This window comes from Pelobates fuscus, chromosome 7 (assembly GCF_036172605.1).
Source record: "Pelobates fuscus isolate aPelFus1 chromosome 7, aPelFus1.pri, whole genome shotgun sequence".
In the NCBI taxonomy this organism is placed as follows: Eukaryota; Metazoa; Chordata; class Amphibia; order Anura; family Pelobatidae; genus Pelobates; species Pelobates fuscus.
In genome coordinates, this window is record NC_086323.1 from 55,667,914 (window position 1) to 55,685,126 (window position 17,213).

At 41.1% G+C, this 17,213-nt stretch overlaps 2 protein-coding genes across 8 annotated transcripts in view; one reads left to right on the plus strand and one right to left on the minus strand.

Moving 5' to 3' along the window:
• The window catches only part of CACNA1E (calcium voltage-gated channel subunit alpha1 E), a 738,678-nt gene that overhangs the window by 193,830 nt on the left and 527,635 nt on the right, over nucleotides 1-17,213 (minus strand). The gene's annotated exons all lie outside the window — the stretch shown is intronic.
• DENND2D (DENN domain containing 2D) lies at nucleotides 9,162-11,239 on the plus strand. Its single transcript, XM_063428306.1, has one exon. It carries the CDS (start codon nucleotides 9,360-9,362, stop codon nucleotides 10,752-10,754), a length of 1,395 nt encoding a protein of 464 aa, XP_063284376.1. The 5' UTR covers nucleotides 9,162-9,359; the 3' UTR covers nucleotides 10,755-11,239.

A 17,213-nucleotide genomic window follows, 5' to 3' on the forward strand; every position in this document is an offset into this window, starting at 1 on the left:
ACAGCACCCCCAGACACACACAGCACCCTCAGACACACACAGCACCCTCAGACACACACAGCACCCCCAGACACACACAGCACCCCCAGACACACACAGCACCCCCAGACACACACAGCACCCTCAGACACACACACAGCACACCCAGACACACACAGCACACCCAAACACACACAGCACCCTCAGACACACACAGCACCCTCAGACACACACAGCACCCCCAGACACACACAGCACCCCCAGACACACACAGCACCCCCAGACACACACAGCACCCCCAGACACACACAGCACCCCCAGACACACACAGCACCCTCAGACACACACACAGCACCCCAGACACATACAGCACCCCCAGACACACACAGCACCCTCAGACACACACACAGCACACCCAGACACACACAGCACCCTCAGACACACACAGCACCCTCAGACACACACAGCACCCCCAAACACACACAGCACCCCCAGACACACACAGCACCCCCAGACACACACAGCACCCCCAGACACACACAGCACCCCCAGATACACAGCACCCCCAGACACACACAGCACCCCCAGACATACACAGCACCCTCAGACATACACAGCACCCTCAGACACACACAGCACCCCCAGACACACACAGCGCACCCTCAGACACACACAGCGCACCCTCAGACACACACAGCACCCTCGCGCGCGCGCACACACACACACATATATATATATATATAAATGCACACACAAACACACATATATATATATATATATATATATATATATAAATACACACACAAACACACATATATATATATATAAATACACATATATATATAGAAATGGATGGGTCCTTGCACTCACGCTCTCAGTAAATGTTGGCCGGGTGCTTGTAATCCAGGGAACAGCATATATTTGTAGATAGTGATCAGCACTCATGGACTTGGTAGAGTTAAAACTTACAGTGTATTGAAATTCCATTTTAAAAGATCAACGTTTCAGTTCCCACTGGAACTTTCATCAGGATCAGGCATCATGCCTGATCCTGATGAAAGTTCCAGTGGGAACTGAAACGTTGATCTTTTAAAATGGAATTTCAATAAACTGTAAGTTTTAACTCTACCAAGTCCGTGAGTGCTGATCTATATATATATATATATATATATATATATATATATATATATATATATATACACATACATATAAAATATATAAAATAACCCCCAGTGAGTTAACAGACAAAGAAAATTAGAAACCTAGAATGTGACGGCAGATACAAACACCCTCACACACAGCACCCCTCTTACATACACACACATACAATACTTCTATATATATATATATATATAACTATATATATCTATCTATATATATATATATATATACACATACACACACACACACTACAGCACCCCTCACACAGCACCACTACACACATTACACTCCAGATACACGCTAGATCCCTTACCCTATATGCACTCTTAATCCTCTACACACACACACACTCTCCTATACACACTAGATCTCCTACACACACACACTGCACCACCTACACACACACTACATTCCTTGTCAGCAAACACATACAACATTCTCTAAACACACCCTCTCTACAACCCCTACACACACTATGTCACCTATACACAGCCCGTATGCACACACTCGCTACATCCCCTCTAACACTATACCCTCTATACACACACTCTGTACAGCCCCTAGCCACACATATTACACCACAAACACAAATGAAATTGACCTATTTACACAATACCACACCACACTCTACACACACGCAATCCCACAAGCAGGCTCCAAACACATGCACATTGCACTTTCCTGGCCCTTTTGTCCTCTGGTATCCCACTTGTGGAGACACCAGAGACAATTTAAAAGCAAACTCAGTGCAAGCATGTTATTACATTTGCTTGTGCTGCGCTGAACAAATTCAGGGCCTTTTTCTAATGCTAGAGCTCTTCAGCGGGCCTCTGCGCATTGAACATGCTCACTTTGGGAGGGGGCATGCTTGTCATTAGTGATGACAAAACACACCCTCTCTGGCCCCACCCCCTTCTTAGGGGGCCGCTCTGGTTAAAAAATGCCCGGGCCTAATTTTTTTCCCAGTCCGGCCCTGGTGGAGTCTGCTTTGTTTCCACAACTCTGGCTGAAAGAAAGTGCCCATTGCTCTCACTGAGAGAACTACCTGTCAGACCGCAGTCCACTCGGCCCCACTACATACAGAGACTGGCAGGAGGGGAGTGTTGTGCGGTGGGCACCACTCCTGCCGGACACCTGGCCACCCTGGGCTGGTGTGGCCATGCACTGGCACTAAAGTGATGGCGGCCCATGGTCACAGGGGTGTACAGGGCAGCCGGACCCCTTTGAGTGACAGACCGGAGAGCTACAGAGACAGCATAAGTACGCCACTAGACTACACCATTCCTATTGAACTTCCTTCCCTGCTCCATTAGACTCTCACCCAGTCTCAAAGAAATCACTGAAAATCCACTTCTTTAAGAAGGCATATCAATTACACTGTTAACAGCTTTCCCTCCTCACATCTCCCTAACCTACTTTGCTGGGGTGGGTGTGCCTCCTAATGAGAAGTGAAAGTAAATAGGAGCTGCTCATACATGTGAATGCATGTCATCCACTTGGAGGAAAAAAGTCAATAGATTGCGTGCATACTTGTGAGTGCAGCTCCCTCGTTTAATGTGTAGTCCATGGCTGCATGGACAACATTCCACTCATTGCTATGCAGAACTTTACACAGGTAGAAAACAAAGTTGCTGTTCAGCTAGAACTACAACTCCCACAATGCTTTGCCAGCTCTCAAATAGCCACATTCCTACCTAGATTTAATCACTTACAAGATTATCTAGTGCCCACCGAATGCCAAATGAAATGTTGTCCATTTAACCTTATTAACCCCTTAAGGACCAAACTTTTGGAATAAAAGGGAATCATGACATGTCACACGTGTCATGTGTCCTTAAGGGGTTAAATATGAGACTTGCCAATGTGGTCGGAATTTGGAAATTTTCACCGGTGTTTAGTAAATTACCCTGAGTAGATCCTGATGAATCAGGAACATTCAAACATGTTTCTTTCTAATTTGTTTTCTTCTTTCAACATCATAATGGTGCTCTCCACTGTGGCAATTTAAAGGGACACTATAGGTAGCCAGACCACTTCATTTAATTGAAGTGGTCTGGGTGGAGTGTCCGTGTCCTCCTGAAATTTAAAACATTGCAGTTTTACAGAAACTGCTGTTTACGTTGCAGTACTAAGACTGCATCTACTGGCTGGTTACTAGACAGCCACTAGAGGTGCTTCCTGGAGTTTGACTGAGCGTCAGAGAAAAACCCACAGGAAAACATTGTTTTCCTAAGAGGCAGGTCTAATGCGAGTGCATTGCTCGCCATGCGTAAACATAAGGTCCCCAAATCGGTTGACGGAAGAGGCAGACCACAACCCAGCACCGAGGGACCTTGGTGCTGGAATCGGGTGAGTTAATAAAGGGTTATTTAACCCTTAACAATGCTGAGGGGTGGGGGCAGAGGAACACATTAGTGTTAGGAATACAGCTTTGTGGTCCAAACACTAAAGTCTTCCTTTAATGTTCTAGACACCATAACAACGTAATCAAAAAGACGTGTATATAGATGAGACTAAGAAGACAATGTCGATTTTGCTTTTTATTGTCTGTACCACGAAGGGAGTGATGAGCACCCTAACATTGGCACGTCCATGATCTATAGTTCCCATTATGCTTGATCTGTTTTATAGACTAACCAGGCAGTCTTCACGTATTTACTAGCTATTAGGGGACTACTCCAGGCACCATAACAACTTCATCACAATAAAGTTGTTATGGTGCCAGGAGTTCTCGGGCACTCTTACCTTAAAGGGATAAACCATCAATAAATGGTTTAACTACAGCCATAAACGGCTTAACCACTTAAAGTAAGACAGCACTGGGACCTGCAGGCACCATAACTTCCTTGCAATTAAGTTTTTATGGTCCCTGGAGTGGTTATTTAAAATAAACTACATATAGCCAGCACATAGAAATTACATACAAAGTGATTCAACAGTCTAAAGTAGGGCAAGTGGTGTACCTACCACGGTCGCAGGGGTCACAACTGCGACCAGGCCCGTCACTCCAGGGGGCCCGGCCACAGCTGTGATCCCTGCGACCATGGGCCAGTCAGGGGGTACAGCCCTTTCACTTGTAAGGGGCCCAGCACCTGAGTACCCCATGAGCCCGGGCTTCTTACATGCACACAGACCCGGTCAGAGAGATCTTTTGATATCCCTTCCCGGGTCTATGCAGAGTTTGCGCAGCAGGAAGGGGAGAAGGCTCTCTGCCTTCACCTCTGCGCTGAGTCCTGGTTTTCAGAGCGTTGCCACGGTAACCATGGCAACGCTCGATTACACGTGGTGCCGGGACTCGCAGGAAGAGCCTTCACCCGACAGAGGGCATCCACCGGACCACCAGGGAATATGCTGCCCCCTATTTTGATGCTGGTAGGACACAGGGAGGGGGAGATATAATATATATATATGTTTTTAAATTATATTACAAAATAAATATTAGAAAACAAAGAAGCTCCTTTTTAGCCCTCAAAACCCCATATCCTACCCAAGAAACACTCTCTCACACACACAATGCATCCCCACACACACACACACTGCTTTCCTGCACACACAATTCAACCCTACACACACATACACACAATGCACCCCTACACACACAATGCATCCCTACACACGCACACACACAATATGCATCCCTTATACACACAGACACAATGCATCCCTTGCACACACATAAACACACAACACGTCCTTTACACACACACACATAAGCAGACACTACTTACTTTACAGTAGTGGGGACTGGGGAGAGATTGACACACATGGGGGGGCTGGGACGGAGGGAATGACACACATGTAGTGGCTGAGACAGAGAGGGAATGACACATGGAGGGAACTGGGGGTGAATGAGATGCATGGAGAGGCTGGGGAGATGAGATGCATGGAGGGGCAGGGTAGGGATTATTCGCTTGGGGGTTGGGGAGCAGGATAATGTTTGTGTCGGGCCCAGTGATTTCTAGTTACGTTTCTGTGTAGGGCCATTAGCATAGAAAACAAATGAGTTTGCAGGTACATTCCATTTGCGATTACTCGATTTTTATAATTTCCAACAAACTTTGTAATCATCACATGCTCATAAATCACCCCAACGTTTTAATGAAACATTTCCCTACAATGTGTACAGTGTACTAATGTCATATTTGTACGACAAATGGCCTTGAGATAACATAGCTAACACAGTTCAGGTATGCCATGTGAAGATATGATACACAATATTATGTCACATTTTTGCATGTCTGGTACTTTGAAAGCTTAAATTATGCACAGCCCACAGTGGAAACATATGAACCACATACGGTTTTGTGCAGGAAATGTTTTTTTATGACCTGTTTTTGACTTTTAGATATACACATCATTGAACTTTCTGTTTGCGGTAAATGCAGTTCATTATTAATATTTAATTGTTTCATCAAGATATTCACGTGTTATTTGGACCTTGTATTAATGCCCATACTGCCAACTCTTTAAATCTGAAATACAGGAGTTTCATTTTTAATGGATAGTTCCCCTTACATATTGAATATTTGTTCAGCTTATTTTTTTTTAATGAATGCGGAAAAACATTGTTCTGTTTGAGATGCTAAATATATTTTATTTCCAGACTTTTACTTATCAAATGCAAATAATTATTGGTAAAAACATAATTACAAATAACAAATGTACCCCTTACTAACATGTTCAGTTTGTTGCTTTCTGTATAACCATCAATTATTGTCTCAATGTGGCTTTAAAAGGATTGCTTTAGGTACCAAAGGGAGCAACAATGTATCTAGAAGAAACACTATAACCACTTTCTTCTATGGAAGTAAGAAGACAAACCCATTGTACAGCTCTGTGGAATTTGTTGGCGCTTTATAAATACTAAAGGATCACTATAGGGTCAGGAACACAAACATGTATTCCTGACCCTATAGTGTTAACACCACCATCTATTCTCCCTGGGCCCCTCATGCCTCCATAAATATAGTAACAATCTTATTGTATTCAAGCCTGAAGCTGTAAATCTGCATGCTGTTAGACTCAGAAAAACAAGCAGTCTGCTGACGTATAGTAGCCTGATCCAATCACAGTGCTTCCCCATAGGATTGGCTAAGACTGACAAAGAGGCAGATCAGGGGCAGAGCCAGCATGATTCAAACACAGCCCTGGCCAATCAGCATCTCCTCATAGAGATAAATTGAATCAATTAATCTTTATGAGGAAAGTTCAGTGTCTGCATGCAATGGGAGGAGATACTGAATCACAGGATGTGGGCACAGTGCTGCCCTGTGTTCTGCTGACAGCAGATCTGAGTGGATGGAGGCATATTATGCCTCCATCAACTCCGAAGTCCCTCTGGTTCACTCTGAGTGACTGCAACTGGAGGTGTTCCTAGCTTTCAATGTAAACACTGTATTTTCTCAGAAGAGCTATAGTTCTCACCTAAACAACCTCATTAAGCTGAAGTTGTTTAGGTGACTATAGTGTCCCTTTAATAATAATAACTGTGGATTTAGCATAAACTCATGCAAAACAAAACTTATGTAAAGTGAATAAAAACATTTTACTTCCACAAGCATTTTCTCTAATTGTTGTTTAATAAATAAATGATACACCTGTGCAGCTCTATAGTCAAACCAAATTCTGTATGATACTATACCCCGTCCATCATAGAACCTCTTAGAACGTGAGCCGTTTGAGCAGGGCTCTCAGCCTCAGAGCATCCAACTTGTCTTGTTGCAACTGCTTGATTGTTATTCCAAATATTGTACACCGCTGCAGAATTTGTTGTCGCTTTACAAATATTAGTAAAAGAACCATTTCCTGGTTGCAGCTTATATCCAAAAGGTTCCTCTTTAAGTGCTTTATCACCAACAGAATTTAACACAAAAAGAAAGAGTGGGGGAATAGCCGTGTTTTCGTTATCTTTATTTTTAAGCTCTAGTTTTGAGTAACAAATAGATATTAAAAGATGGGCATAACAGAGAGTCTGAATATTTTATCCTGCCTTAAAATCTTAGAACTAAAAAAAAAAAAAAAAAAAAAAAAAAAAAAAAAGGTATTTGCCAAATGTGCATGAAGCTCATATAGAAAGTGCTCATTATGTCACTGTACAATAGGCCTGTCTTATTTAATGATAGACCGTATAACATCTTATAATGCAGCCAGAATATGTTCTGGCTCTTCGACTCTTGAGGTGTTTTACCAGTTCCAGGCTTTGGGTAAATCCCTTTGTTGTATTATCTTCCTGCAGCTTTGTTATATAGATTTACATCTGACTTTTTTTTATCTGTGTGATTGCTGTCATCAGGGCCTGCCTTCCATTGTATGAATGACATTACTTTCTCACTAATTGCCTCCTGTAGTCTGCTGTTCTATCTAAACTGACATCTCCTTTTGCTAGCTTGTATGACTTGAGCTATGCACCTTATATTAACACAGGCTGGATTTAACCAGTCTCTAAGGGAGCCATTTATCAAAATGTCTCTGAAGCACCAAGTCACAAAACAAAGTCTGAAACAGTGTTCCTGCTAGATTAAGCAATACGAAACCACAACGACTTTACACTGGAAAATAATCTATTTAGTGTATCCGGTAGACTTGCATAGACCATTCACAGTCGTTAACCTTTTATTTACATCTCTCTGCATTGTTGCATTCTGAATTCCGCAAGCAAGCAATGCATTGTAAAGCGGTTTCTTACCATTGGTTCCAAACTTTGAAACAATTCTCTTACCAAATGCTAATCCTTAGCATTGTATGTGAAAGAGGCAGGGTTTGGGGCTTTTAACAGGTGCAGATCTGGGAAGTCAAGATGAATGAAAAGGCTTTATGCAGTGCTAGTACTTGAATTCAGAACCCAGTATACACTGAGGGTATTGTCAGGAAATGACTAGTGAACTACAAATGAATTAATGCTAAGAATAATCCAATCATGGGAACTTTGGAAATCACATTAAACAAGAAACCAACATTTAATATGCAGCTATGGGGTGATCATTTACCCTTCCTCTTTAAAGGGGAACTAACTCACAAAGCTGGATTGTGCTTCAGTGGGACTTTAACCAGTGTGTCAACCCATCCACCAGAGCCAATGCATACTATCAAGATTGCACATAAATACAAAGATGGATCACTTGTTAGCAAATACTTTGAGGTCAATTTACTAAAGTAAAGTTTCCAGTTTGCCTATTTTGACCTTTTTAAATTCACTCCGAATTCTCACTTTAGTAAATAGCTCGTTATATATTACATAGAAATTCAAAAGCTAGTGCAAAACAACTGATTAGTTAAAACAAATAAAAAATTTTTAAAAAAAAAGTTAAAAAGAGGAACATCATCATATTGCACAGTCCATCTGCTATTCAAGGAGTTAAATGTCCCAGCAATAGTGTATCTTTATATTAGCAGATCAAAGGATGTGTGATTCTAATCTCAGACCATTAACCTGCTTTATATTTACTTTTGCAGGTCCATCCTTGAACACACATTGGCAATCTGTAAACACAAGAAGTAGGAATAATAAATGCAACAAAATGGCAATGACCTATCCTCACAAACCCTGCTTCTCAGGGAAGTGTATAAAATATGGGGTAAATAAAGCATGCATAGCACGTTGGCAATCCTTCACAGTCCTAGGTGTGCAAGCATTTCAAATCGCAAAATCTATAGACAACGTTTGCCTGACTGAGCGTGATGGGAGTTGAATTCCACTGCAACTTAGCATACCAGAGTTTACTTGTATAAAAAAAAAAAAAAAATTAAAAAATAAAGATTTTAAAAAAATTCGAAATGTTTCCAACTATTAAAGTACAGTTTGATAAACCAAAAACAATTGTTGCAACAGCCAGTGTTACTAAACATTCTGTGATTATATTCCCATAGCAAAAACCAGCTCACAGTTAAATTATTTACAAGAAGTGAAGTTTTATTTCCATATCCTTCCAGTAATAATTAGCATGTTTGTTTACATGACAGACTACTTCTTAGTTAAAGCAGGGAAGGATTGGGAAAGGGGAACCAGGAATAATAAAACTGAAAGGAGGTTAACAAGCTAGGTGTGCCTGCAGTTAGCCCAAGGTCAGAGAATAGGAGGTGCAGCGTGCAGTAGATACTGAGAGACAGCCTATTCAGGAAGTGGACAATCTACTACAAAGGTAGTCTATAGACCGCGGAAGAGACGCGTTGCAAAGCATGACTCCACGTTAAGAGACGGTCTGGCCAGTGTGGGACTTGCCATGGATCAGCTGGCTGGAATTATGCGCCGGAGTTTCCGTAGGAAATCCTCAACCAGGGAGCCCACCTCTGTAGGGAACTCCACCGCAGACGCCAGCTCTGGTTGCCGACAGTCTTGCGAGGACCCACAGCAGAGGTCAGTACTGAGCGGCGGGCAGACGTTCTTTGAATATCTCGTGGTGGTATCACTCAGGAGGAACTCTGCAGGAGACTATGCCCCCCAGATCACCTACCAGTTCCCAAAAAGGGAGAGCCTCTTGAGCTTCCAGAGGGAAGAGGAGGAGAGGCTCTTGCATGCCATCCCACTCTTCTGCTTCCCAGAGGGGAACAACTGGACCCCTCTTACTGAGTACAACAGCGAGACCTTCTCGTTTGTCCTAACCAATGTGGACAGCAGCAGGAAATTTGGCTATTGCAGGAGGCTTCTGCCAGCTGGGAGAGGTGCCAGGCTTCCTGAGGTTTATTGCATTATCAGCTGCATGGGCTGCTTTGGACTTTTTGCCAGGATCTTGGAGGAGGTGGAGAAGAGGAGACAGATTGCTACAGCAGTTATATACCCTTTCATGCAAGGACTGAGAGAGGCAAACTTCCCTGCACCTGGTAAAACAGTCAAGATAAAAAGTTTTATTCCTGATTCTGGAACAGAGATAATAGAACTCACAAGACCTTTAGATTCCAGGTTGGAACATATTGATTTCAAGACTCTTGTGCAATGTTTAAGCCCTAAACGTTTAGTACAGGTATTTGCCTCTGTTGTGCTAGAGAGAAGGATTGTGTTTTCTGCAAAGGATCTCAGTGTGTTATCTCAATGCATCCATGCTGTTGCAGCCATGCTGTATCCATTCACTTGGGAACATACCTACATCCCAGTGCTGCCTCCAGTTTTAATAGATACAGTAAGTTGTCCAACACCTTTTATGGTTGGGGTGCAGAAGAAATTCCTGGATCAGATTTGGCACCAGCCTATGGAAGAGGTCTTAGTGGTGGACCTGTGTGATGGGAGCTTCCCACAAAAAGTTGGAGATGAAGACGACATCTTGCCTAGAAAACTTCAAGATGACATGATTGCTTCTCTAAGTAGACTGCAGGTGTCACAGGGATCAGAAGAAGTCAACAGGACAGTCTCAGAAGTGTTTATGCAGTTCTTCATTAAGACCGTCGGTCATTACAACCACCATTTTAAAAATGCAAAAGATGGGAAGCGCCTATTCCAGGAGAAGGCCTTCTTAAAAGCAGTGAAATCCAAGAGCACAAAGAGATTTCTCAAACTGTTTGTTAGAACACAAATGTTCTCTATTTTTATTCAGACAGCCGAGAAATGCTCAATGGTACAAGATGGTTATTTTCTGAAAAAGGTCCATGAATTCCAAGAGCAGAAGAAATTGACTAAAAAGTAAACACGGGATAAAGTGCACTCCTTATGCAAAAGTGATAGAGTGGGACTTTCTTTATGTTCTCTAGATACATTGTGCTCGCCATCTATATAGCAAATGTATAGGTTAAACTGTAGTTTGTTTTGTTCTGCACATTGTCTGCTGCATGAATATAATGCACAAGGCACATTGCTTTGTGGGTTTGATTTGATTGTACAAGCTAGGCATTCATAATAAGATAAGAATCTGATTTAGGCCATTCATTTGCTAGGAAGGTGATTAGCACAGTGTGCAGGTTGATTTGTATCCGCATATCAGAGAACGCTAACAGTGGGCTTTAGATTAGTCAAATGAAAATGACACAGCCATCTTGAGGATGGATGAATCTAGCCAATAGGAAGGCATTTGTCAGGGCATGATGGGAAATGTAGTTCACCACTAGACAGTCTGCCAAATGGAACCTTGTTACCCATACCATTTTGGATAACATGCACACTTTAACATTATTTAAAGTCATTCTTTAATTTTCTCTTTTTTTTTTTTTTTAAATACAAACATTAGCAGGGTTATTTACTAATGTGAGAATTCTAAGTGAATTTCAATTCTAGGCCCGAGTAGCCGAACTGAAAGCGTACCTACAATTTTCAGTTAATTTGTTTTCACCTTAAGTTTATAATTCATTCTCTCCCTCTCACTCTCCCTCGAATTCTCACGTTACTGAATATCCCTGGTGGAGTTGCTTGCAGACCTAGAGGTTTGAGTGGCTGTAAAAGCCTTAAAGCAAAGTTAGTGAATGGCAATATTGGGTGGAAATGGGTCGTGTGTTGTATATTTACATACGTATTGCAGTAGTTTTACCCTGTGGCTCTGATCTGCCCTCAAAAGGAATGCTTTAAAAACAGGAACCCTGCATAAAGTCACTGACACCCACAATGATGTATGAAAGGGACTCCTAAAAGAGATTATTTGTGAATGTAAAAAAAAAAAAAAGCGAAACATTGTGTAATAGATTAACAAAAAGGGGCATTAAATGTATGTTCTGTTTTTTTTTCTTTTTAACTCTACATTCTAAAAGATTATTCACTATAGTGTGAATTGCTGAGGATTTAAAAGTGAATTTTAGACTAGAAACAAAAGCTGAACCATAAGTTTTGCCAAAAATTTAATTTTCACTTTCATTTTCCAACAAGTCACACTTTTAGTTAATAACCCTGTAAATGTTCTGTTACATGTGATGAGGATGTGGGCTTGCCAGATTAGCCATGTTTTCCTGTTGTCTTCCTGCTGAATGACAGCAACTGAGAAACGCTGCTATTTTTTGATCATGATTAAGTAATCATTAATGTCCAACCTTCTGCATTTGATCGCTACATAATACGTGCACTGCCGATCAATATGTTTAACTGATACGTGTCCAGGAAAACAGTCGCTCTGATAACCCTATGTCACAAGTTTGACAGTGATTTTTTTTTTTTCTCTCTTATGTTCTCTATTGTTAAACGTAAAATTGCGAATATAGAATTGTTTAGTTAATTTCTAGGTTAAGGTAACTGGTTAAAAATGTGTAAATATTTATTGGACGAGTTTGAAACTCAGGTGAGGTGTGTAGCGACTTACCTGTCACATGCGGACAATTAGTAATGAATTTGTGAATTCTAGACCACAATAATCAAAACTGGATAAATTCTTTAACTCGGCTAGTTTGGACTAAAACTACTTGGTCAACAAATCTCAGGTGTTTGAATAATTGTTTTGTTATTTAATAAAGTTGTGTAAATTGAACGCTGCCTATTCAAAGCTCTTCTAAAACAGTTTGTGCATGTTTCACTGCATAATGTACCAGCAACACCTACTTTGTGATGGGAGCTCTCACATTAACCATTCCAGTGTACCAGTGGGTGTATTGTAAGTCTATGCAAAGAATCATAAGTTGCAGTTTTACAACATATGGGGATCTACCTTTTGGGCACCTCTATTCTACCTTATTTTTGGCTGTGTGTAGGTTAAACTTCAAGCAGACTTATCACTTATAAGATTTATTTACCTGGCTGACGTAATCGTGGCCGAAAGCTTTTCATTCTGCCACAAAAGAATGAAAATTCCAGTTATACCGGATTTTGGTCCTAAGCGTAAGTTGAGAAGGTCACCGAAAGAAAATAAGTGTTTTTGTTTTTTTTCATCTCTATTGTTATTTTAGTCTTTATTTTGCAGGTATGTTATCTCACAAATGAGTGCTTTGTAAATACACACCCCCTCAGTTGGACTAACAATCAAACGTTTAGGAGGGACAGATGTGCAGTGCTCCCTACAGTGTATAGTATTCATATGCTGCAAGAAGAATCATGGTTGAATCCCTCAGGAGCTAACCCAATTAATCAATTTCCCTCCCTGTAGCATATCAATTTTACAGGGCAGCACTTTTCATGTGCTGTTTATCACCGCGGAAGCCGCAATTGCAAAACAAGTAGCCACCACAAATAACATTTTATTTCCAATGCTCTAACTTTCTCATAGTATTGTATTAATAACATCCTTTGCTTGTTAGCATTGCCAGCCTGACTCCTTACTTCTATGTAAATTGTCAAGTCATAGTTATGTTTGTGTTTTTTGTTTTTAAGCTGTTGAGTAATTTTGAGTTACACCCCATACAAATATATTTGTACCAGCGTACACTTTGTGTCCTTTTACTTATAGACTATACTTTTGAGTGTATTCGTCAAACTGGGAATTTTGGAAAAAAAACCCTGTATATTTCTAGCTTAACTATTCTGGTCTATAATGTACCCTCCCAATGTAATTGTTTCTACAATTTCCAGTTTGTTGAATTAACCCCTATCCCTGCATATCACCCGAGTAGCAGTCCATGCACCATTAATGTGCAAGTGCTCAAAAATAGACAAGGAAACCTGTAGCCCAAAATAAAATCCGAGCAACTCCTATAACTCAGAATAGAAACATAGAATGTGACGGCAGATAAGAAATCAGTTCGTCGGCACACTTTAAATGTAATAATGGCACAAACGTGATCCAGGCCCTTGTAAAATGCACTCTGATTGATAGTCCCAATATTAGAGTAGATGATTTTGGAACGTGTTCCATACAGTCGATGGCTATTGAGCAATGTGGCTCCATTAAATACAGCAATTTAGTTGCTGAACTGACAATACCTCAAACTCTCTGGCCATTTAATACATGAAAATAATTCTAGAAGTTGCAGGCCACCAGTATCTGGGGGTAGAGGGTGAGATCCTTAGTTTAAAGGGACACTATAGTCACCTGAACAACTTTAGCTTAATGAAGCAGTTTTGGTGTATAGAACATGCCCCTGCAGCCTCACTGCTCAATCCTCTGCCATTTAGGAGTTAAATCCCTTTGTTTATGAACCCTAGTCACACCTCCCTGCATGTGACTTGCACAGCCTGCCATAAACACTTCCTGTAAAAAGAGCTCTATTTAGGCTTTCTTTATTGCAAGTTCTGTTTAATTAAGATTTTCTTATCCCCTGCTATTTTAATAGTTTGCTAGACCTGCAAGAGCCTCCTGTATGTGATTAAAGTTCAATTTAGAGATTGAGAAACAATTATTTAAGGTAAATTACATCTGTTTGAAAGTGAAACCAGTTTTTTTTTTCATGCAGGCTCTGTCAATCATAGCCAGGGGAGGTGTGGCTAGGGCTGCATAAACAGAAACAAAGTGATTTAACTCCTGAATGACAGTGAATTGAGCAGTGCAATTGCAGGGGAATGATCTATACACTAAAACTGCTTTATTTAGCTAAAGTAATTTAGCTGACTATAGTGTCCCTTTAAAGCATACCTCCCGAGTGTCCTTATTTAGGTCCAGTATATATTTTTTTATGTCCTCTTTTATATGGGTTCCATATTGTTGATGTGTCTCAGAAACAGAAATCTGTGTTAGTTCTAAATTCCTTTTTAGTTGCTTAAAACTTCTCAGAACATTCCTAACTCTAGCCACATTCCCTATACGGAATCCTGAACTTAAAATGTCCCTTTTTGTCTATTTGAAATATTGGGAGGTATGTTTAAGGTGATAGGTCCACTTTAACAGGGTAATGATGGCGTTTTGAGAACAGAGAGGTCCACTTTACGGAGCCAGGTTTTGCTTTAAAGGTCCAGACTACCAACAGATGTTCATTTGTCTGTGTTTATTTGTTTTAGAGACATGCAGTTTATCTTGAAATATTAGGGGTTTTCTATGTGATCAAAGCTAGATTCTGTGGCATGTGATGTTTAAGTTAATTTCTCCCATTCCGTTCTCACGCTTCTTGTTCAAAGGCTCCATAGTTTCAGGCAAATTATTCCATATAAAGGAATGGTTGCTAGGGTAACCATGGGTTACTGCACATGACAATGCTGTTGTTCGGTATGCAGCATAGGAATGCTGCATACTGATTAGTTTCTTTTCCTCCTGACACATATTAATACTATATACTGCTAGGCAGCACTAAACATGCTCTGCCTATCCGTATGGTATATGAGCAAGAAATGATGTTGGATTTGACACCCCTCTTTACAATGCCTGTTCTCACCAATCCCTCTGGTTAAACAATTCTTTAAGAAATGTGTTATTTTAGTCTGTGTGACTCAGGTCAACTTGTTGCATATGTGTTTTTTTTTTTTTTTTTTTTAATTGCTAAATGTAGTATTAAGGTTCACCATAAGTCTACCAATCCAAATGCAGGATGTTGAATAGATAGCTTTGCTAGTGTACAGATTAATTGACTATTGGAGCACCAAACATCGTTTTTACTATTATACTCTTAGATTTGAGAATTTGCTGCTCTGCCAAATTATGTTTTTTAATTATCTTTTGAACTTGTAGGTTATTTGTAAATATCTTGTAATCCAGTGTTGCAATTAAAACAAGTTCAGATTGTAAATAGCTAGCATTGCTAAATCTTTGTACTTCCTGACCTTTTGAGCAAAGTATTGTGAAGTGCTGTAGCACTGAACATTGAAGATTACACATTTTTCCCCAAATATACTCTTTTTATATTTAAACAGGCTGTAACAATGACTTCCCAGAAATGATGTTGTACTTAAACATACAGTCTACACACATGCTGGCAAAATGGTCAACATATGTACTGATTAAATTCTGTTTCTATATTTTAAGATGTCTTAGTAGATGAATAAACACCATGCTTGGGGTGTGTTTGTTCATCTGTATGTTTGATTTTAAGCAGGAAATCCATGCTGGCTCAATACATGTACTGGTACCTATAGTATCTTAAATATTCCTATTGATAGCAATGAGGACACAGTTGAGCAATTGAGAAGGTTTTAACTGCTCAGTGTGAGGTCATAATTCTTTTGAAAAACTGCCAGGATTCCTAACTATTCTTTTAGTCGTTGCCATAGTAAATACGTGGCTCGTGGTGACAGAATGGCTTCGTTCATTTATTATTCTGCCTGAACAAACCATCCAAAGTTTCCCATGAAACTTTGTTTTTCAGCCCTGCAGTGTCTTAAAACCACCTGTGGCTCAGAAATAGACCCATGGTGTGGGGTTTCAATAACTAGAAGACAATCTATGAACCCACAGCAGTCAATTTTAGTTAAAGGATCACTATAGTGTCAGGAAAACAAACTTGTTTTTCCTGACATTATATAACACTTGGGTCCTCCCCACCCTCAGGGCCTTACTCCCTTGGTGCTGAAGGGGTTAGTTACTTACCTTAATCCAGCGCCAGGCTCCCTCGGCGCTGGTGACCTCTCCACCCACTCCGACGTCGGGTCCCGAGCCGCACGCCCATTCAAACAGTCCATAGGACAGCATTTCTCAATGCTTTCCTATGGACGTTCTGCACGCTGAATGCGATTTCCGCACTCTAGCGTCGCAGAAGCGCCTCTAGCGGCTGTCCGGAAGACAGCCACTAGAGGTTGGATTAAAGGACCACTCTAGGCACCCAGACCACTTCAGCTTAATGAAGTGGTCTGGGTGCCTGGTCCCTCTAGGATTAACCCTTTTTTATTTTTATAAACATAGCAGTTTCAGAGAAACTGCTATGTTTATAATAGGGTTAATCCAGCCTCCAAATCCTCTAGTGGCTGTCTCACTGAAAATCACAGTGAGAGCACGCAAGCGTCCATAGGAAAGCATTGTAAATGCTTTCCTATGAGACTGGCTGAATGCGCGCGCAGCTCTTGCCGCGCATGCGCATTCAGCCAAAAGGGAGGATCGGAGGCGGAGAGGAGGAGGAGAGCTCCCCGCCCGGGGCTGGAATAAAGGTACGTTTTAACCCTTTACTCTCCCAGAGCCCGGCGGGAGGGGGTCCCTGAGGGTGGGGGCACCCTCAGGGCACTATAGTGTTTTTTCCTGCCACTATAGTGGTCCTTTAACCCTGCAATGTAAACATAGCGGTTTCTCTGAAACTGCTATGTTTACATTTGAAGGATTAAAACCTGGGGGACCTGGCACCCAGACCACTTCATTGAGCTGAGGTCATCTGGGTGACTAGTG